This window comes from Pongo pygmaeus, chromosome 9 (assembly GCF_028885625.2).
Source record: "Pongo pygmaeus isolate AG05252 chromosome 9, NHGRI_mPonPyg2-v2.0_pri, whole genome shotgun sequence".
Lineage (NCBI taxonomy): Eukaryota > Metazoa > Chordata > Mammalia > Primates > Hominidae > Pongo > Pongo pygmaeus.
Window position 1 is genome coordinate 94,806,040 of NC_072382.2, and position 23,769 is coordinate 94,829,808.

At 36.1% G+C, this 23,769-nt stretch overlaps 1 protein-coding gene across 11 annotated transcripts in view; it reads left to right on the top strand.

Annotated features, from left to right (window-relative positions):
- Positions 1 to 23,769, top strand: part of DEUP1 (deuterosome assembly protein 1) — a 95,601-nt gene that overhangs the window by 21,797 nt on the left and 50,035 nt on the right. For all 11 annotated transcript variants that reach the window (XM_054439298.2, XM_054439302.2, XM_054439297.2 and 8 more), the window contains exons 3-7: positions 6,386 to 6,557; positions 7,967 to 8,062; positions 15,287 to 15,421; positions 20,885 to 20,998; positions 21,862 to 22,104. In XM_054439298.2, coding sequence (XP_054295273.2) covers positions 6,386 to 6,557; positions 7,967 to 8,062; positions 15,287 to 15,421; positions 20,885 to 20,998; positions 21,862 to 22,104 — 760 coding nt within the window. The remainder of the gene's footprint in view (positions 1 to 6,385; positions 6,558 to 7,966; positions 8,063 to 15,286; positions 15,422 to 20,884; positions 20,999 to 21,861; positions 22,105 to 23,769) is intronic.

The following is a 23,769-nucleotide window of genomic DNA, read 5'->3' on the forward strand; positions in this document are numbered from 1 at the left end:
TGTTACCTCATTTAGGAAGACCTCTGTGATAGCCTACCCTCTGCAATTCTGTATTCAGTACACCTCCTTTTTGAAAGCCCGCATATATTCATCAGTCTTTTATTCTGCCTGCCTGCCTTGCAAGTCTCTCCATTCACAGGCAGTTGCTCTTTTGTCTCTGTTTTCCCTGTACCTTACACAGTGCTTAATGAATGTTTGCTGAAAGAACTAGTGATGATGACCCACAATGAAAGACTGAAACTATCAAGCTGAAATTTAATAAGAATAATTACACAGACCTACCACTGGACCCATCCTCCCAAAAAACTAAACAAGCACAAGATAGTGAATAGGTGGCTTACTCATAGCATGCATAAAAAAGAAGATTTTTAGATAAGAATAAACCCACCTTGAAACAATGTGATATCACTGCTTTACCCTTTCCTCTCCCAAATCCAACTAATGTGATCTCCATCTGGTTAAATAAAATTATATGGCACCTAAACCAAAGGATCTGTGAGACCGCCTCTGAGCTGATTAGACCATACCTGTCGTATTATCCTAAAGTTCCAAATGGTACGTTTCAAGGATGAAATTGGCAAAAAAAAAAAAAACTTGTTCAAAGAAGAGATATAATTTGAAGGGTCTGAAAATCTTACCGTAGTCATTCTTTTTTTTTCATTCAGCAAATGTGTATTAAGCATCTAGTATTTTTCAAGCAGTATACTGGATACTGAGTATAGAGTGGTGAAGAAAAAATCTCTAGGAGCCATACAAGGAAATAAAAATATTTGTGGAAATAAATAAAGACCACCCAAATGAAAACAACTCAAAGTACTTATTTATTCAGAGCTTGCTATACCAAGGGAGTCACCCACTATCACTTGCATTTGGCAGAGACTCAAAGGGAGGCAGAGGAGTGGGAAAGCTTTAAGGTAAAAAAAGGGAGACGGGTTCAGGTGTGCCCTCATTGGAGGGTGCTGGTATATAGAGGCTGGAGACAGAATAACTAAAAGTGGGGCACCCTAGGGGAGTGTTTTGAGGAGTATATTTGGCTTTCTCTAGTTTGTCCTGAGTTGGAAGTGGGGACAGAAATTAGGGAAGATGGCAGTCAGTGATCAAGCCCTGACTATTATGGGACAATTGCTGCAGATTTTGTGGCTTGGCTTTCTGGACTGGTTGTGTTGTTGCAGAAATTATGGGTCAGAGTCTACCGTCATATGGTCTGATTATTATTGTCCATCCATATATTCAGTCTCTAATATTGAACACTGACAAAAGAAGACTGGAAGTACACCCAAAACTGTATTTGACACACTGATGACTGTATTCAATACTTTAAAGTCTACTGTGTTGAAAAGGCATTTGTCCTGAATGGTCTCAGTGGAATCACTGAGATCAAATTAGGACCAATGGATGGAAAAGTTCTTCAATATAAAAAAGATCTGTCTAAAACACATTACTGTCTAGCTACAATCTCAGACAGTGGTTACCTGTTAAGGGAAGAATTCAGACCTAGGATGGATAACTTATTTGCAGTGATATTGAAAAACAGGTCACAAACTTTGGCATGCATCAGAATCACTTGATACTTTTGTTACTGATGCAGCATCTTAGGGTCTTTCCTAGACCTGCTGAATCTGATCAGTAGTGTATGACAGATGATTCTCTTAAGAAATATTTGTAGAGGGGCAAGGTGCGGTGGCTCACACCTGTAACCCCAGCACTTTCGGAGGCCGAAGTGGGAGGATCACCTGAGGTCAGAAGTTTGAGACCAGCCTGGCCAACATGATGAAACCCCGTCTCTACTAAAAATACAAAAAAAAAAAAATTAGCCAGATGTGGTGGCACATGCCTGTAGCTCCAGCTACTCAGGAGGCTGAGGCTGGAGAATCGTTTGAACCCAGGAGGCGGAGGTGTTAGTGAGCCAAGATTGTGCCACTGCCCTTGAGCCTGTGCAACAGAGTGAGACTCCATCTAAAAAAAAATTGTATATATAATTATATATTTATATATTTTTATATGAAAATAAATTTTTTATAAAAATATATTTTTAATAAAAATATATTTTCACATAATATATACATTTTATATATTATATATACTTTTATATATATAATATATATATGTATTCATAGAGGGAATGCAAACACTGGATGGGTAGTTGGGGTAGTTGGACTAGTTGACTTGTAAGAGTTCTTCCATCCTGAGAGTCTAACATTCTAACTTTTGCATAGCATAACCATAACCAGGAAATAAACCATTCATTCACTGAACAATATTGATTGAGTAGATTACATTATGTCCAGACTTTACTGTAGGCCTTATTTTAACTTTCTTAGCATGGTACATTCTTACATGCCAAAGGTTAGCAATTAAAGGAACTCATTCATTCTTCAGAGATTTATTGAGCATCTACTATGTGCTGTGGTTGTGGTACTATACTAGGCTCTGGTGAGATAGTGATGAATCAGACTGATATAGTTATTTTTTCCTAGAGCTTACATTGATATAGTCCTTTTTCTTCAGAGTGGAAAAAATAGACAAAATCTATTTACAGTACAGGGTGATACATGTCATCATGAAAAAGAAAAATGGTGTGGAAACACCAGGCCATAGTTCTATTCTTTCCTCCTACATTATAATTCCAATTAAAATTCAATCTTAAAATTCAATCAAGTTATTTATAGAGGAATTAGTATACATCCTTTTGTCAGATTTATTTTAGGTTTTAAGTAAAAATTGAAAGCCTCTGGGCCTAACATTCCTCCAGGAATGCTAGGAGAAGACTTCAGAATGGCACTTTGTACTTAAAACCTCTCTGATGTCAAAACTGGTGAAAATCATATTGAATAAACCAAAGGAACATCATCTTTTTGGGTTGACTCTGGATATCTTAGAAAATGATTCTGGAAATTCTAAATTCTTTGGATTTTAATACCTGTTTCTAACCTTATTGCAATGGAGCGAATTTGTACTGTATTTTTCAAGCATGTTCTTATTCAAAACACTGTGTCTTTTGCTGTGTAGTATACAGGAAGACACATTAAATGGGAAACAGCTGCCTAGGATCTAGTTCTGGCTTTTCCATTAATTAGCTGTGTGATCTTGGGCCTCTCTGAGCCTGAGTTTTATCAAAATGCTAAATGATCCTTAATTAGCTCTAAAACTCTGATTTGGTGAAACTAAATGGAGGAAATGCTGTCATGTGGCACCTGCCTCTCCCTCCTGTCCTCCTCCCAGCTACACAAATACATTAGAAGCCTCACTACCATCATTGAAATGGATGTTGAAACAACTTGCTTTTCTAATCTGGACATTTGTATGTTCCTTAGGCTGAAGTGTAAGGCCTCAATAACTACCTGCTTATCCAGTTTGAGTGACTGGACTTATACCAGCTCCCTGGAGAATGCTTCAGCTTCTTTGAAAAAGAACTCTGTAGTGAGAGCACTTACCAATCTGTCTTCTTAACTACAGTTGCTATAATCCTAGCTGTTATACTAAGCATTTTGTTTGAAACTCAATAAACCCTCCTAGACCCAAGATATTACTATGTATATGACTATAGTAACCTCACTGTCTAAAGACTTACAGTATCTCCCCATACCTGCCTGCCTTAGTTTGTTTTCATGCTGCTGATAAAGATGTACCTGAGACTGGGAAGAAAAAGAGATTTAATTGAACTTACAGTTCTACATAGCTGGGAAGGCCTCAGATTCATGGCAGGAGGTGAAAGGCACTTCTTACATGGTGGAGGCAAGAGAAAATGAGGAAGAAGCAAAAGCAGAAACCCCTGATAAACCCATCAGATCTCGTGAGACTTATTCACTATCATGAGAATAGCATGGGAAAGACTAGCCCCCATGATTCAATTACCTCCCCTTGGGTCTCTTCCATAACACGTGGGAATTCTGGGAGATACAATTCAAGTTGAGATTTTGGTGGGGCACAGCCAAACCATATCATTCCAACCCTGGCCCCTCCAAATCTCATATCCTCACATTTCAAAACCAATCATGCCTTCCCAACAGTCCCCCAAAGTTTTAACTCATTTCAGCATTAACCCCAAAATCCACAGTCCCAAGTCTCATCTGAGACAAGGCAAGTCCCTTCTACCTATGAGCCTGTAAGATCAAAAGCAAGCTAGTTACTTCCTAGATATAATGGGAGTACAGGTATTGGGTAAATTCAGCCATTCCAAACAGGAGAAATTGGGCAAAACAGAGGGGTTACAGGCCCCATGCATGTTTGAAATCCAGCAGGGTAGTCAAATCTTAAAGCTCCAAAATGATCTCCTTTGACTTCAGGTCTCACATCCAGGTCATGCTGATGCAAAAGGTGGGTTCCCATGGTCTTGGGGAGCTCTGCCCCTGTGGCTTTGCAGGGCACAGCCTCCCTCCAGGCTGCTTTCACAGGCTGGCATTGAGTGTCTATGGCTTTTCCAGGTGCACAGTGCAAGTTGTTGTTGGATCTACCATTCTGGGGTCTGGAGGACAGTGGCCTCTTCTCACACCTCCAATAGGCAGTGCCCCAGTAGGGACTCTGTGTGGGTGCTCCCACCCCACATTTTCCTTCTGCCCTGCCCTAGCAGAGGTTCTCCATGAGGGCCCTGCCCCTGAAGCAAACTTCTGCCTGGGCATCCAGGCATTTCCATATATCTTCTGAAATCTAGGCAGAGGTTCCCAAACCTCAATTCTTGACTTCTGTGCACCTAAAGGTTCAACACCATGTGAAAGCTGCCAATACTTGGGGCTTCTACCCTCTGAAGCCACAGCCCAAGCTCTACATTGGCCCCTTTCAGCCATGGCTGGAGCAATTGGAACACAGGGCACCAAGTCCCTAGGCTGCACACAGCACGGGGACCCTGGGCCTTGCCCATGAAACCACTTTTTCCTCCTGGGCCTCTGGGCCTGTGATGGGAGGGGCTGCTGTGAAGGTCTCTGACAAGTCCTGGGGACATTTTCCCCATGGTCTTGGGGATTAACATTAGGCTCCTTTCTACTTATGCAAATTTCTGCAGCTGATTTGAATTTCCCCTCAAAAAATGGGTTTTTTCTTTTCTACTGCATCATCAGGCAGCAAATTTTCTGAACTTTTATGCTCTGTTTCACTTTTAAAACTGAATGCCTTTAACAGCACCCAAGTCACCTCTTGAATGCTTTGCTGCTTAGAAATTTCTTCTACCAGATACCCTAAATCATCTCTCTCAAGTTCAAAGTTCCACAAATCTCTAGGTCAGAGGCAAAAATGCCTCTAGTCTCTTTGATAAAACATAACAAGAGTCATCTTTACTCCAGTTCCCAACAAGTTCCTCATCTCCATCTGGGACCACCTCAGCCTGGACCTTATTGTTCATATCACTATCAGCATTTTTGTCAAAGCCATTCACAAGTCTCTAGGAGGTTCCAAAATTTCCCCAATTTTTCTATCTTCTTCTGAGCCCTCTAAACTGTTCCAACCTCTGCCTGTTACCCAGTTCCAAAGTTGCTTCCACATTTTCGGTTATCTTTTCAGCAACGCCCCACTCTACTGGTACCAATTTACTGTATTAGTCTGTTTTCACACTGCTAATAAAGACATACCCAAGATTGGGAAGAAAAAGAGGTTTAATTGGACTTACAGTTCCACATGGCTGGGGAGGCCTCAGAATCATGGGGGGAGCCAAAAAGCACTTCTTACATATGGAGGCAAGAGAAAATGAGGAAGAAGCAAAAGCAGAAACCCCTGATAAACTCATCAGATCTCATGAGACTTAGTCACTATCATGAGAATAGCACAGGAAAGACTGGCCCCCATGATCCAGTTACCTCCCCCTAGTTTCCTCCCATAACACGTGGGAATTCTGGGAGATACAATTCAAGTTGAGATTTTGGTGGGGACACAGCCAAACCATATCACTGCCTGATCAAATTCCTTAGAAACAGACACCAGCCATATCATGCCAAATTCCTCTCCTTGAGGAGCCATACTATAGCCCAGTTGGTACCCTTGAATCTGGTCCTACCTAGCCCAGGCTTGCTCTCCTGTCCTTAACAGACACGAATGACATCCAAGTTTGCCTCTGTCAAACCTTCTGAAGTTATGATAGACATAGGTATATGTATGCCTATATGGAAGAGCGTTGATCCTGAAGCTAAGTCTTATAATTTTTCCTAATTAGCATATTCCTTAGAATTAGCCTATTCTAAAAAATGTTATTTTAAAAAATTAAGTATATATACACTGTTAGCTCTGAAATTGGCTTTATTAATTTTAAAAATTAACCTTCAGCTTTTTAACTTATTCCCATTTAAATAATTGAACAATTTCAGGAAATAATGTTCAAGCTATGCAGAGCAATGTAATAATTTTTTTGCCCTCACATTTCCCTACTTTAAAATGTATTTTACTTTCCTACAATTGCCAGAACTTCTCCTTGTGAGGCTGAGCTTCAGGAACTAATGGAACAAATTGACATCATGGTAAGCAACAAAAAAATGGATTGGGAAAGAAAGATGCGGGCTTTGGAGACACGATTAGATCTTCGGGATCAAGAACTGGCAAATGCACAAACTTGTTTGGATCAGAAAGGTCAAGAGGTACTGAATACATACGTTAACAAATTGCTAATTCATCAGACTGTTATATATAGTATTCTATCAGAATATGTTTTCATTATACATATTTTTTATCAGGCATCAGCAACAGCATTTATTGCTTGAAATTCTGTCAGCAAATTATAGGCTAAATGTATTATATCAAATAAGTGAAAATCAGAACCTAAATCCATAGATGTTTGCTGATAGAGGCAGATAGATAGTGTCAATGCCATCTGTAAAAGTAAGCAAATATTTAATATATATGTAAAATATTGTTTGCAAGTAAAGATATAAGTACTTTTGCTGCTGTAGATACAAAGAAGTAGTCATCAAAACTGTGGACAAGGCAGAGTTCAGTAACATTTGCTTCTTTGAATATGCTGGAAAAAAATAGAAGTAAGATATCAAGAATTGATAATAGGACAAAGGAGAAAAGAGTTTGGTAAAGGGGTGTGTGTATACCTGGGACACCCACTTAAGAGGAGTTCCCTTAGTCCCTCTAGGCTGCTCACTGCCAAGCTGGTGGTCATAGAAGAATTTATGAGTGCTCTCAGGCCTGCGAAGGAGTTCAGGAAAACCATATGCTTTATTTGATGTGAACTTTGTGTCTGTGAATTTTTCTTTTGGAAAAAGAAATGTTTAAGAGAAATGTTTGCTAGTTATATACTGTAACAAAACATCATTAGTTAACTTGTTCATCAGCCATTTTTCTACCTTTATTGACTTCTCAGTGGAACTTAGTTTTTTGGCATAGTTAACTATATTATTGTTTGGCATAGGTAACTTAGTTATTGGCATCTAGTTTTCCTTCACAGTAAAGGTAGGTCATCAGACATGGCATACGCATTCTTCTTCTTCTAGCTTTTATATGTATACTGACACAGATATGTAAACAAGTGCCTCATCTGCCTTTTAAAGAAACAAATTATATAAGCCAAATCCTTAGGAACTGCTCTTAGACAATTTTCTTTTTCTTTTTAATGTATTAGTTGTTATAAAAATGTAACAATTATTTCATAATACCACTAAAACAGAGATCCTCTTGAAGGTAATGGAGAAAAAAAAAAAGCTGAATTATATTGGTAGAGGTTTTGCCTGAGTAATGATGACATAGCCTCCCAAAAGGATAATGCAAAGTAAATTCTAACCCTGAATTTTAAATGTGATGATGATAAGGATCTTTTGTTAAACATCCGTACTGTCCTAATGTGTACCTTGTGGAATAGTGCTAGCAATGTTTGGTTTTTGTGAATTTAATTATTGATAGCTATTTTAAGAAGTGCAGTACAAATATTTACTCTTGGTTTGGTACAGCCATTTTATTTGAATTGTTCTTCTCTTTTGCACATTTTCTGATTTTGTCAGGCAAAATTTAGAAAAAGCAAAATTAAATTTTATTCTTCATGCAGGTAGGGTTACTTCGACAGAAATTGGACAGTCTGGAAAAATGTAATTTAGCAATGACTCAGAATTATGAAGGACAACTACAAAGCCTAAAGGCTCAAGTAAGAAAATTTATTATAATTTAATATCACACATTTTGATACATTTTTGACCTGTAGAGTTGTGTTAATTTTAAACTAATTGTTTTTAGTATAAACAAATGTCTTGTATTTTAATTATAAGTTTGGTCATGTCTTTCTCTGTTTTATATGCATTGATTTTGTCTCTTACTAGATTGTTGTCTTGCTATATTTTCTGTACCTCTGTTAGCACAGTACTAGACAAATGGCTTTCTATTTCTCAAGAGACTTGTTGACGAAATAAATGATAATTAGCTCACAAAAAATAATTTTGTGAGCAACAACAAAAAACAATTTTTTGTGGTTATTACTATCTAATAAAGATGTTCTCAATTTTGTGATAATTTAAAATATGGAAGTTTGCTATTATGAAATAGATAATTGAAATAATAAAACTGGTCTTTATTACCTTGTTACTGGTAGGACTGTTTCTTACATGATAGTGCTTCTGCATAGGTATTGAGAAGGATACAGATTTCTTTTTCACTTATCCCTGTATCTTCACACAAAGAAGGCACACAAAATGCCTTCTTTACCACAGATAACACGTAGGGTAGTAATCATTTGAGTATGTCAAATGTAGTAGATGCTATATCTTTGCTTAACTTAGTGAATGAATCAATGGGAAATATGGTTTGATTATGAAATTTTACTTTATAACCAACTTTTTTTGGAGTACAAATATTTCACATATGATAATTTAATTAAAGGAGCCTAAAGTAGTTACTGAACCTTTTTAAATACCTTTTAGGGAGGTAATTAAGCCATTAAGATTGAAATATGAAACATTTGATGCCACTTAACAGATGATTTTACAAGACTAGTTCTTAGTCTACCTAGATGTTTTTGCCTGTAGTTCAAGTAACTGCCACTATATGGTAGCTTAAGTTATAAAAGTATATATATGGTTTTTGCTAGCTTAGACTCTGAGCATTTATCATGTAAGTCAACTCAACCTTTGTTTTTCTATGAAGATAAGGCTCTAAAACAACAACATAAACATTAAATCATTACATATTGGTCAATATAAATAAACAGATCACAATCTGTAGTAGGTTTGAAAACCATACAGAAATCTAGAAAGTTAGGTGCCATCTCTAAGTTGTATTTAACCAGTTCAGTCACTGCTTTCCAAATCTTTCATTTCTGTTTGGGTATGTTTTCCTCTTCTTAAAAAGTTCTTGGCTTTGTTTACAGGTGCCAAGCAGTCATTTAATATATGAATCTTTGCCATTTGATGCTTTGCAGTTCTATTTTATTATTTGGCTGATGGCTGGTTTTCAGTGCTAACCAAAAAATATCTTTATGGTAACTTCATAAAAATTTGTTCTGTGGAAAACACTGTGAGTTTAGGAAACGCTGTTTAAGCTAATGCTGGCCAAGTTAAGACTCCTCCCCTCCTGGAGATTAAGGGTACACATTAGCATATTACAGGCCATAAGAAGTCCTGCCTTAAACAAACTGATTTAGCCTTTCCAATCCATCATGTTCCAAAGATATTGGACAATGGAGCTCTTCTTTTTATGTATTTATTTATTTATTTAATTGAGACGGAGTCTTGCTCTGTCGCCAAGGCTGGAGTGCAGTGGCATGATCTCGGCTCACTGCAACCTCAGCCACCCTGGTTCAAGTGATTCTCGTGTCTCAGCCTCCAAATAGCTGGGACTACAGGTGCGCACCGCCACACCCAGCTAATTTATGTATTTTTATTGGAGATGGTGTTTCGCCTTGTTGGCCTGTCTGGTCTTGAACTCCTGACCTCAGATAATGCGCCCGCCTCGGCCTCCCAAAGTGCTGGGATTACAGGCGTGAGCCACCTTGCCCAGCCTCTTCTCTTTTTTTAAGCTAAAACCTTCTAATACCACTGTAAACAGGGATTTCATGGAATACACTGGGAATGCTACGTTATTGTTGAGAGCCACCTATTTTTGCTGCAGTTTTCTGCTTCTCTTTTTCTCTAGTTAAAAGAAAAAGAGGAAGAAAGGGAAGGAGAGCAAAAGAGAAGGAAGGAGGAAAGTAGGGGAAAAGAGAGAAAAAGAAAAGTACTATGTACTTGATTTGGTTTGCATAAAGCTAGTAATATGCTGTTTTTCTAAGCAGAAAATGGTATCTTGTGGCTAACATGCTTTTGTTGCTGCCAGCTCACTCTACAGCTTCCTCCTTTGAAATTTCTGGTTTATTTACAATTTCATTTTCCTGAAACATCTTAAGGATACACTTTACCACACTCTGCCTTGAATAACTTAACTCTGTCAAAGCTTCCTTTTAGAAATTGCTTTCCTTTTAAAAAGGATTTATTTTTTTCCTTCTAACCATTATAAAACTATAAGTTTAAGTACATATATTTGAGGCTTTTGCTTCTGGAATAGATATACTCTTCCCTATCCTCCCACTAAATTGGACATCATTTATAAAACAACATAAGACTCTGAGAAATGGAGAGAAGAGACAGACTAGCTAAGGACCTTGGGACTCAAGAATGTCACAATAGTGAGTTCCCTAGGATTTGTTTTTGCCTCATATATCTCAGACTGAGTAACAGAAGCCGGCAAACCAGTTATGCCAATGGGTGCAAACAAACAAAAAGAGCCCCAAGGAAAGTCTGCTCTCTCCAGCCAAAAGACCAGAAGAGAGACAGCCTAGCAAGATAATACACTTTTAGATAACAACCTCTCTACTCCAGCCTAATAAAACAGAAAACAAACAAACAACAACAACAAAAAAAACTATAGCCCCACTGCCACCTACAAAGGCTTAGTGGAAAAACCTAGATTTCTGCCTTCACTAAGCTGTAACAAGGTAACCCTGGCCCTTTTTCCTGGGTAATGTCTGAGAAGACTGAGTGGAGAGCCAGGACTTTCATCCTCACTAGACATTAACAAGGCCGTCATCAACCCATCGTGACAGTGGAGAGCTTGGACTTCTATACCTACCTGGTGGTAAGGAGGCACCTCTCCCTGTCTACTCTCGGGTGGTATCATAGGAAGGCTGTTGAGGAGTCACCACTGCTTAGTGGTGACAAGTTCACCCACCCCCACTAATAGTATCACTGAAGGCCATGTGAGAAGAGTTACAAGGCACCCATGCCCATTCAATCAAAGTGTATTAGTGAAAGACTAGTGGGAAGCCTGAACTCCCACTTCCAATCAGCAGTAAGAAGGAGCACTTCCCACTGGACACCAACTGAAGCCAAGTGAAGACCTGGACATCCACTATCCCCTGGCAGTAATAAAGTGGCACTCCATCTTCCCTTCTAGAAATTGTCAGAGGAGGACTGCTAAAACACAACATTTGAATAAAATCCAGAGTCTCAAAATGCAATACACAAAAATGCCCAGGTATCAATAAAAATCATTCATTATAGAAAGAACCAAGAAGATCTCAACTTGAATAAGAAAAGACACTCAACAGATGCCAAGGCCAAGATGACACACATTAGAATTATCTGATTTTAAAGCAGCTGTTATAAAAATACTTCCATGAACTATTACAAATATGGCTTGAAATAAATGAAAAATTATAAAGCTTTAGCAAATAAATAATATAAAGAACCAATTAGAAATTTTATAACTGAAAAGTATAATAACCAAATTTAAAAACTCAATGGATGGACTTAAAAGCAGAATGAGGAGGACAGAGGGAAAAGAATCAGCTCGAAGATAATACAATAGAAATTATCCAATCTGAACAACAGAGAGAAAAAGTAAAAGAAAACGAACCTTGGGGACAGGTAGTATGATAACAAGCAATTTAAAATTTATATCATCAGAGAACCCAGAAGGAGAGGAGAAAGATGGGGAGGGTGAAAAAGCATTCAAAGAAATAATAGCTGAAAAGTTACAAAACTTAGCAAAAAAAAAAAAAATGTAAACCTACAGATTGAAAAGCTGAGTGAACTTCAAACAGGATAAATCAAAAGACAGCCATGTTAAGACACATCATAGTCAAAGTTCTGAAAACCAAAAGACAAAGAAAAAAATCTTGGAAGCAGCAAGAGAGAAATGACACCTTACCTATAGGGGAAACCAATTCTGATGATGGTGGCTTTCTCTCTGGAAACAATGGAGGCTTTCAAGTGCTGAAAGAACAGAGCTTTCAACCCAGAATTCTATGTCTGGCAAAAATACCCTTCAGGAATGAAGGGGAAATTAAAACATTCTCAAACGAAGTAAAACTAAAAGGATTTGTTGCTGGCAGACCACCCTAAAAGAACAGCTAAAGGAAGTTCTCTTACCAGAAAAGAAATGATAAAGAAGCAATCTTAAGACATCAGCGAAGAGGTAAAAACACCAAAAAGAGTAAAAAACATGGGTGGAAATGCAATAGATTTTCCTTATCCTCTTGTATTTTCTAAATTTTTTGATAGCAAAAAATTATAACCATGTCTAATATGGTTTTCAGTATATGTACAGGAAACACTAAGATAATTGTGTTATAAATGGAACAGAGTAAAAGAACATAAAGGAAAGTAAGATTTTTACACTTGAACTGGAAAGATGTCAAAAACCAATAGACTGTGATAAATTATGTAAATATAGTGTAATACCTACAGCAACCACTAAAAAAGATCTACAAAGAGATATACTCAAAAACACTATAGATAAAATGGATTCTAAAATAATGCTCATGTAATTCCCAAGAAGACAAGAAAGTGAAAATAGAGAAACCAAAAGCTAGAGAACAAACAGGAACAAAAAAAGGCTTAAGCTTTGACATATCAATAATTACATTAAATAGAAATGGTCTAAATACACCAACTGAAAGACAGAGATTGAAAATAAATTTAAAAATGACAAACTCACTTCAAATATAACTGTATAGGCAAGTTGAAACTAAAAAGATGGAGAAATATACCATGCAAATATTAATAGAAAGCAGAAGTGGTGCCAAGATAATTCAATAAAGAAAGTCTCTTCTACAAATGGTGCAGTGACAAGAGGATGTCCACATGCAAAGGAACTAAGTTGGACCCCTACCTTAAACCATAGACAAAAATTAACTCAAAATGGATCAAAGATCCAAATGTAAAACCTAAATCTAAAAAGCTCTTAGAAGAAAACATAGGAGTAAATCTTCATGACCTTGGATTAGGCAATCGTTTCTTAGATATGGCACCAAAAGCACAAGCAACAAAAAATTAGATAAATTTGGTGTCATTAAAATTTTATAAATTTTGTGCTTCAAAGGACACCATCAAGAAAGTGAAAAGACAGCCAGCAATGGGGAGAAAATATTTGTAAACCATATATTTGATAAGGGACTAGTATCGAGAATATATGAATAACTTACTAATTAATAATAAAAGGCAGATGACCAAATTTTAAAATGGATAAATATTTGAATAGATATTTCTCCAAAGCAGATATATGAATGGCCAATAAGCACATAAAAAATGCTAACATCATTAGTCATTAGGTTATGGAAACCAAAACCACAATATCCATTCACATCCACTAGGATGGTTATAATAAAAAAGAAAATAACAAGTGTTGGTGAGGATATGGAGACCTTGTAACCCAATGCATTGTGAATGGGAATGGAAAATGGTACAGCCATTTTGGAAGACAATTTTGCTGTTCATCAGAAAGTTAAAGTTACCATAAGATCCAACAATTCCACTCCTAGGTATATACCCAAGAGAAAGTAAAACATGTATCTACACAAAAACTTCTATGTAAGTGTTCACAGTAGCATTATTTATAATATCTCAAAGTGGAAACAACCCACATTTCTATCAGTTGATGAATGGATAAACAAAATGTAGTGTATTTATGCAATGGAATATTATTCAGGAGAATCTTATAGTAGGTGAATTATATCTCAATTTAAAATTATGAGGAAAAAAGCAGAAGTGGCTACTTTAATTAATCTGATAAAGTAGACACCATTGTTCATAGCATTATTTACAGTAGGCAAAAACTGGAAAAAATCAAAATGTCTCAATATATGAATCGTTAAACAAACTGATACATTTATACCATAGAATACTATTCAGCACTAAAAAGGAATCCACTACTGATTCATGCATGGCTTTCACATTAAGCTGAGTGAAAAAAATACAATCCCAAAAGGTAATGTGCTGTATGATTTCTTTTTATAACATTCTCAAAATTATAGAGATGGAAAACAAATTAGTGGTTTTCAGGGATTAGGGGTTGGGGGATGAGGGGACTAAGTGTGATTCTAAAGGGATAGCATGAAGATCTTTGTGGTGACAGAATAGTTCTATATCTTGATTGTGGTTGTGGTCAGATAAATCTGTATATGTGATAAAACAGCATAGAACTATATACATATATTGATCCAATTTCAATTTCCTAGGTTTGATGTACTGTGGTTCAATAAGATGTAAATATTGGGGGAAACTGGGTGAAGAGAACCTGAGACCTCAGTAATAACTTTGGAACTTCCTGTAAACCTATAATTATTTTAAAATAAAATGTGTAAACAAGACACATTTGAAAACACATACATGTGTTTAGAATTTACTATAGAAATATAGTATAGAAATATATAGTATATATATAGTATAGAAATATAGTATAGAAATATAATATAGAAATATAATATAGAAATATATTATAGAAATTTCCTCACAAATGTTCATAAACTATGCTACTTTGAATCTATTATTTGAAGGTAGAACAGGAAATGGAAAAAAATACAATGTTATAAAAAGAATTATCAGTAAGAAAAATATTAGATCAATTTTGATATTAAAATTTATTTAAACCTATCCACATTAATAAGTGGTTTATGTTACTTATGTCTTTTAAATTAATAAATATTCTGTTTTCTTAAATAAGGTATAAGCTAGTTATTTTGTAGATTGAGTTGCTGGATTTAAAATTGTAAACACAAAATGGCACTAACTAAAAGTAAGAAAAAAACTTGTTTTTTAAAAAAATTGTGAGATTTGCTGCATATGATTAAAACAAAATTGAACAAACCATTTATCAAGTGAATCATTGTTTAACTGTGCAGTTAATGAAGTCTCGTGTTTACATGAAAGCTGCATTGTGTTCAGCTTCAATAATTTAGTTTTAATAACTGGTTCTGTCTTCACTAATTGAAACATTTAAGCTTTACTGCACTTTCTAATCATGACTTAAATTTTCAAAGAGGTACACAGGAAAAGAGATATAGTGAAATCAGGTTAGAAATAATTGGTAATAGTAAAATGTTAACATTTTCTGTGATTTACAGTTTTCCAAACTAACAAATAACTTTGAAAAACTGAGATTACATCAGATGAAACGAAACAAAGTTCCACGAAAAGAATTACCACACCTTAAAGAAGAAATACCCTCTGAACTGAGCAATTTGAACCAGAAATTAGAGGTGAGATATATTATCTTAATTTCTTCATGTGTATTAAAGATTGATTCCTATTGTTGTGGGCTATTTGTCTCTAGTGTCCACAATGGTGTCTTCAGTTGTGATAATAAACACTATTACAAACTAACTTCTCACTGAATATATTTTCTTAGTGCACCTTCCCCTCAGGCACTTAGTGAATTAAAACATCACTTTGATGTATACATCTTTTCTATATATCAGCATTTTGGGAGATTAAAAAAAAAGAGCCAAAAAAGTCAAAAGAAACTGCAGCTGTTGAGTAAAATTGGACACCCCTGGGGTCAGTTAAAGTGAATATCTAATAAATCTTTTAATGGCCATTTAGCTATTAGGTACTTAAATCCCAGTGAAGCCTCATCACAGTTTTTAAAACAGGGCTTGAAGTTTCATGGTTTTTTTTCTTTAAAGGCATAGTGTCACTCCAATTCAATTGCCCCAAAGCACTCAGAATTTCTAAAATTTTGGTCTCTAAAAGAAATTCACTATGTCCTCATAACTACATATATCTACTATGTACCCACAAAAATTAAAAACAAAAAACATTAAAAATTCATTGTGTCTTTGATGCACTTATTGTTATCTTCTTCGTTTTCCAACCTTGGAAAAAACAAACCAGCTATTTTTCTTCCCTGTGTTCTTGAGCATTCCTCCTATAAGTCATGGAACAGCAGAAAGATTACACTATAAATTCCTATCATCTACTTTTACCTGGATTCTCAGTACTGCCCAATTATTATTTTTTAATTGACTTCAAGTTGACGCTTATGTTATCCCACTTAATTTCTTTCATTTTTCTCAAGCCCTAAACCCCAGCATCCCTCCCCTCGCCAGCACTTTTTCATCTTATTCTTTAATTAAAAAGTCCTTCTACTTTAAAATATCTTAAAGCGCAGAAAAAAATTAAATCCGGGATCACAGCCCTAAAATCGGCTTATTATAAGATCTTTGTAGGAAGTCCTAGATTTTAATCTTTAAAAGTCCAGCACATTTTACATGCTTCTGAATAATACATAGTTTTAAAAAAAAACAAACTTACCATTACTAAGTAAGTTGGCCCTCTAGGAAAATGCACTGTGTTGTACTCCCAGGCTCTTGCAGTGGTATAACCATACGGGCTTCAGAAATATCCTGATCTCATGGAAGATGCCGATAGATGTGCACTGTAATATACACGTGCTTTCACTGAAAATGAAGAGATTGAGTCACTAATTTTCCATTCGACTGACTTTTCATGGGCTTTTGTGGGAGAACTACATTAATAAAAATTTTTCAGACAAAAAAGAAGCCTTAAGTTAGTATCAAGTACTTTGTGTATGCACATTTTACATTTAGGAAACTAAATATTTACATTATATATATGTAATGAAATTATAGGGGAAATTAGTAGCAAAATGTTTTGACATGTTTGTACTTACACAAAAGTTTTTAAAGACTCTATGCAGATATACAGTTTAACTTGAAATAATTATAAAAACACTTCATGTACCTATTTTTACTTATAGCCATCTGATAAATTAATGTGTAAGAGATTGGCTCTTCCAGTTTTAGTCTGCAGGTAAACCTGTTTTACCTTTGAGGTATTTAATAGAAGTATAGTAATAGCAGTGTACCACATGTAGTAGTCGAAGAACGTGATCACTGATAACTGAAAACAGGCCTTGCCTGACTCATGTGTTTGCCCTGTGACCTTTAGGCAAGTTGTTTGCCTCACCAAGGTTCCATGTTGTCATCAGTAAATGGGGTTTAAAATACCTTATATGTAACATTGTTGTTATGATGAAAAAACTTTAGATGCACACTGAAGCGTTTAGGGATGAAAACACATGAGGTCTAGAAGTCGCCTTAAAATATACCAACAAAAAGGGTGGAGAGATAGGAGAAGTAAAGATGGACTAAGTTGCTGGTAGTTAAACTGGGTGAAGGGTACATGGAGGTTTGTTTTACTCTCTATGTGTGAAAATCTTCATAATAAAAAGTTAAAACCGTTTTACATGTGAAGGTCTCCAACGTATAGTAATCCCTAAAGACCATCTCCAATAATTATTAGAGAGCTTTTTAAAACATCTAATAATACAGCTATCAAGAGAAGCTAATTTTAATGACCCTGATCCACTCTCAACCTTAAAGATCCAGAAAAACTTTTCCAGCCATGAAGAACTTACTGTTGGAGGTCCAGGCAAGTCTACAGACCCTCTGAAGCCTATCGTGACAACTCCAGTCTCTATAAAAACCCTTATGAAGCTCTCTAGGTCCCTGCATGGTTCCATACTATTGCATATATTGCGCTGACTCACTAGTTGTGAAACCAGTACATCTGACAAGAATAAGGAAGCCAGGATTGTCATAAGCACCTGCTGATATGTTTGTGACACACATTTCTAGCTATTCTTGGCCGTGCTTCTACCTGTTGTAGTATTTATAAGAAGTTGAGGTTAATGCTTCTGCCTCTAAAACATCCTGGGGAATATTTATTTTCAAGATTATTTGAGGTTAATGGATAAGAAATGCTAAATATTTGTATTATCTAAAACATATGAACAGCTTAAGTCAATCTTGCCCAAATTTTGACTTCTAACTCCAAAGATTCCTTTTTAAATTAAAAGTAAACAGAAATTTTTTAAAATCTAGATTGCATTAATTTGAAATGTTAGCTATTTTCTACTAGAACCTAGTTTTATAAATTTGCCGTTATTGCTAAAGACCCTGTTTTTATGTACCTAATTTTTGTATGTTGAATATCAGAATCGAAGTCAATAACTTTAAATGGACTATCTCCATTTATCATAGTGAATATAGTCTGTGTATCATGAGCTACTGTTATATGTGGAGGGTCTTTCTATATTTCTTCTTCGACCTTAATATCATCACTTAATATCAGTTCACCCACCTTTCATTACCGTAAAAACTTCCTAATTTATAGCCTTCCTTCACTGATTGTTTAGGCACTTATGGATTTTAAAAACTAAAATTTCCTTAAATGTTCTTTAAAATTATTTCTGTATAGAAAATATGAAATGACATGTTCTTCTCATTTTAACAAAATAAAGCTTTCATTCTCTAAATTAGCATTTATTTTCCAGCATTGCCAATCCAGTCATTTCAGCCATCTTCAAAACAATAGTAACCACTCTGACTATAATGAACTGTTCCAATTTGATATATTATGGGAAATAGCTAAGATAATCATAATATCCTCTGCATGGCTTTTATGTGTTAGCATTATTGTACTTAACATACTGACATATTGTAAAATGATTTGTTTGTGTGTACATTTCCCTACTTTATTATATATTCCTTGATTTTTTCTTTCAAAAAATTTTTTTAAATTATGAAATAGTTCCAGATTTTCTTCTTTCCACAGAACCTGGTGGATATTAACTGCTCAATAAATATTACTGAATTGAGGGTTGAAAACATCACTACATTCATGCCATGTTTCTATATGCAATAATATATAGCCATGAACTTAGTAGCTATAGAGTTTGTTTCCAACCATGTTGTTTTCTTTACAAAATTTTTTGAGAATGTTTAAATTCTAGGAAATGCTAATACAGTACCATGTTTTTGTTTGTACATTCATGTAATATAAGTGGCACCTGGCATTTTGTCAGGCACTGTGAATGGTACAAAAGTAATAAAGAGCCCTTACCCTCAAGTTGTTTAAAGCCTGGACAGAAAGATAGGATATAAATGGTCAGCCCTAGGCAAAATGGAGAAGCAGCGATATCTTCTTTGGCATCCCCAGAGCTATATCCTTTGCTCATGTTATTAAGATGTGAACAGGTAATCATGCTGTATAACTACACTACTTAAGCAAAAACTTGAAGAACTGATCCTGCTTTATCAACCTACTTCTACCATTTCTTTCCCAGGTATACCAATTGGTACTGCCTAAAGGAGGCCTGGCCATGGCCACAAGGGGCAGTCACTATCTTAGTTAGTTCAGGCTGCTGTAACTAAATACCATAGACTGGGTGGCTTAAACAACAGACATTTATTTTTCACAGTTCTGGAGGCTGGTAGTCCAAAATCAGAGTGCCTGTGTATTAATCCATTCTCACACTGCTATAATGAACTACCTGAGACTGGGTAATTTATGAAGAAAAGCAGTTTAATTGACTCACAGTTCCACAGGTTGTACAGGAGGCATGGTTGGGGAGGCCTTGGGAAACTTACAATCATGGCAGAAGGCAAAGGGGAAGCAAGGCATGTCTTCACGTGGCCAACAGGAGAGAAAGAGAGAGAGAGAAAAGGGGGAAGTGCTACACACTTTCCAACAACCAGATCTCATGAGAACTCTATCAAGAGACAGCACTAGGGAGATGGTGCTAAACTACTAGAAACTACCAGGCTGGGCGCAGTGGCTCACGCCTGTAATTCCAACACTTTGGGAGGCTGAGGCAGGTGGATCACGAGGTCAGGAGTTTGAGACCAGCCTGACCAACACGGTGAAATGCTGTCTCTACTAAAAATACAAAAAATTATCTGGCTGTAGTGGTGCGTGACTGTAATCCCAGCTACTTAGGAGGCTGAGACAGGAGAATCGCTTGAACCTGGGAGGTGGAGGTTGCAGTGAGCCAAGATCGTGCCACTGCACTCCAGCCTGAGCAACAGAGCGAGACTCCATCTCAAAAAAAAAAAAAAAAAAGAAAAAAAAGAAACCACCCCCGTGCCCACCAGCCACCCCGCAACTCTCACACACACACTCGGGATCACAATTCAATGTGAGATTTGGATGGGGACACAGAGCCAAACCATATCCCCCAGCATAGTCAGATTCTGGTGAGGGCCCTTCTCCTGGTTCACAGATAGCTGTCTGCTCTTTGTATCCTCAGATGGCAGGGAGAAAGAAAGAGAGAGGAAACAAAATCTCTCATAGCTCTTCTAATAAGAGCACTCATCCCGTTCATGAGAGCTTCACTCTCATGACTTAATTACCTCCCAAAGGCCCCATTTCATAATGCTGTCACGTTGGGGTTTAGGCTTGACATATGCATTTGTTGTGGGGGACACAAACATTCAGTCCTTAATAGTCACTAAATAAATCCAAGCCCCACCCTCTAAAAAAACAAGAGAACAAATTTGGCAACTGAGCGAATGAAGGAAAAAATATTTCATGTCAAGAAATAGAAAGTAGTGGCTAATGCAAAAAAAAAGTTGCTTGAAATTCCCTTATTAGTAACAAGTATTTGTTATAAGAGAGACTTTTCACATTTTTAACAATAAGTGACAAATTCTGTATTTTCCTAGCAAAAATTAGAGACGGTAAAAAATCAAACATGAATGATTTGACACCTTTTCTTTTGTTTGTTTTCCCTAATAGGTAAAGAATGGATTTACTTTTTTTTTTCTCATAATGAAGGTGTACAAATGAAAGAAGCCTTATTCGCTGTACTTTAAAATGAATAACATTTTTCATACGTTTGTCTCCCCACTTTTTAAAAGGAATTTAGAGCAAAGTCAAGAGAATGGGACAAGCAAGAGATATTATATCAGACTCATCTGATTTCTTTAGATGCTCAACAAAAATTATTATCTGAGAAGTGTAATCAGTTTCAGGTAAGTTATCTAATACTATTCTCTAAATCAAAAGCAGAAGTTAAATATTGGTATCTTTACCATTCAGCATGTAATCTATTTACAAACAGACATGCCAATTAAGAAAAAATAACCAGAGTAGGTCAAAGGTGGGTACAGTCACAAGTGCATAGAATATCTGTTAATGGTGAATTTAGTCTACATGTCTCAAAGGATGGAGCTATTTAAAATTCCATTGTTATTGTGTCATTAAATAGCATATGTTTTCATATGCCCACAGGCAAGGCACTCAGAGAATTTAAGATTGCTTGCTTTTTTGTATTTCCCTGGCTACTTGTAAGATGGAGCATCTCCTCATATACTTTTTAGCCTTTCTCAGGTCTTTCTGTGAATTGCCAATTCATAAACTTTGCCCATTTTTCTTTTGTATTGTTTGCCCTTTTCTTATGGATGTGTAGACGTGTTTGTACACTAGGAATTATTAACTCTGTTACATGCACTGACAACTTTTCCCCTACAATCAAATTGTTTGTTTTTATTTATTTTTGGTTATAGACTTTTTTCAACCATTGTATAATTGAATTCATAATTTTCTTTTTACACCTTCTAGATTTTTTTTCTTGCTTAATATGGCTTTACTACCACTAACCTCCTTCTCTACTCTACATCTTTGCTCTGAGGTTATACAAATATATTTTCTCTTAATGCCATCTGAAATTGAAATTTTGAAACAAATACAAGACTGAATTACAAAGACCCAACTTTCATTATGTAGTAACATATTTAAAGATATTCCTACTAATTCTTTTCTATCATTCTTGAACTTCATGTAAGCTTAAATATGACATTCTTCATTTGACTTACACAGTTTTTATATTTTTCAGAAACAGGCACAAAGTTACCAAACTCAACTAAATGGTAAAAAACAGTGCTTAGACGACAGCAGCTCTGAAATTCCTCATTTGATATGTGACCCAGATCCCAATTGTGAAATCAATGAAAGCGATGAGTTCATTATTGAAAAACTGAAATCAGCTGTAAGTGAGATAGCACTAAGCAGGAATAAATTACAAGATGAAAATCAGAAGCTCTTGCAAGAACTGAAAATGTACCAAAGACAGTGCCAGGTGAAGATTAATTTTTCGTTTTTCAACTATATTGTCCATGACTTGTATAAATGGTAACTCAACAGATACAGGGATTAGAATGGTAGTTTTCTATTATTAATATATGTGAAGATTCCATTCATATTTCCTCTTAGTAATTCGCACTTGATGCGTAGATTCAATAATCCCATAAGTATGTTACCACACTTAGAGTGCACTTTGGTTCTGCAGTGGCATAATAATAATGTATTACCAGTGCAATATAACAATGGTCACTTATGGACCTCTATGCCTTTAGCCATGTACTACCCTCTTCCCCCACTATTTTCTCTTACCCTGTGTTTCTTTGACTCAGAAGAATCCTGGATTAAAGATACAGGAAATCATGAAGTGTTCAACAATTTAGTAACCTCAGTGAGAGCTATGGAAGTGACTCCAGTGATTTATCACTGGTAATCTTATCAAAATCATTTATCAAACAGTAACCTAGAATTTATTTTTAGGTAACTTTCACATTGACATATATGATTGATGGTTTAACAAGCATTAATTTTTTTCTTAACCCAATAATGTTTTTTTCTTTTTTGTCTGTTTCTTGCAATCTTTAGGAAGGTTATACAGCATTCATCAAAATTGGTCATTACCAATTTCTTTACAAAATATGTATTTCTTATTCATTAGTACTTGAGACATTCTTTTATCTCCCATTTTAGGTTTTTTCTCCCACCTCCAAATATTCAGCCTCTTTCTATCACTTCCTCCATGACAGTTGGCCCATATCTTTTCCTCACTCTATTCCCTCCTCTACCTAGCATACATGATTGAGGTAAGGTCACTGCCTGAGAACTTCCATTTCATTTCCTTGAGATATACCACCCCAAGATCTTTTGCCACTTAAACTCCCAGGGTCATTTCTTGGTCCTGAGCCAACTCCTCATTCCCCCACCCTGCCACATCATATTTGGGATTATATAGGGAGTTAGTCCTTTAACTTCTTTCTCTGCCAGCATCTACTGTTCTATGTTCCTCTTTCCCCATGTTTGGTAAGGGACAGAATACAAGGCTCCCAGTCTCTCCCATTCAGAGGCAATTCTAAGACATACATATTCCCCACCTCAAACTCCAGCTTTAAGGAGGGAGGTCTTATTCTAATACAAGTTAGAATACAGATGCAAACCAATAAAGAAAGCTAAACTACAAACACTAAATGCAGAGGAAGCCAGAAATTGTCTGGAAATAGCAAAGTTATTGATGGTGTTTTCTCTAGCTTCATTCTAATATAAATGAGGTTAGCACTCATTCATCTGCTCTAGAGAATGCCTAGGGGCTTCTAAGTGCTTAGCATCAGCCCACCTCCGACTGTCTGAGCTGTGTTTGCATGACTGCGGGTCATGCAGCGATGGGGTCTTTCCTTCTCAGAGGCTGCTGCCTTTTGCTTCCCTAAGTATATGATAACTGGTCATGCTTTCTATTTAAAGGCAACCTAAACTTACATTTTGCAGCTGTCTTTGTACTGCTGGAATCTGCATCAGAATCACATTCAGTAAATAAGAAAATTGTTGTTCTTGGTACTTCCCAAGTATTCTCCTCTAGGCTTTGGGTCATCCAGTGCCAACCAAAGCATTCTCTGCTTTGTCCCTTCTTCTTTTGGCAGGGGAATGGGTGGTGGTGGTGGTTGGTTACATG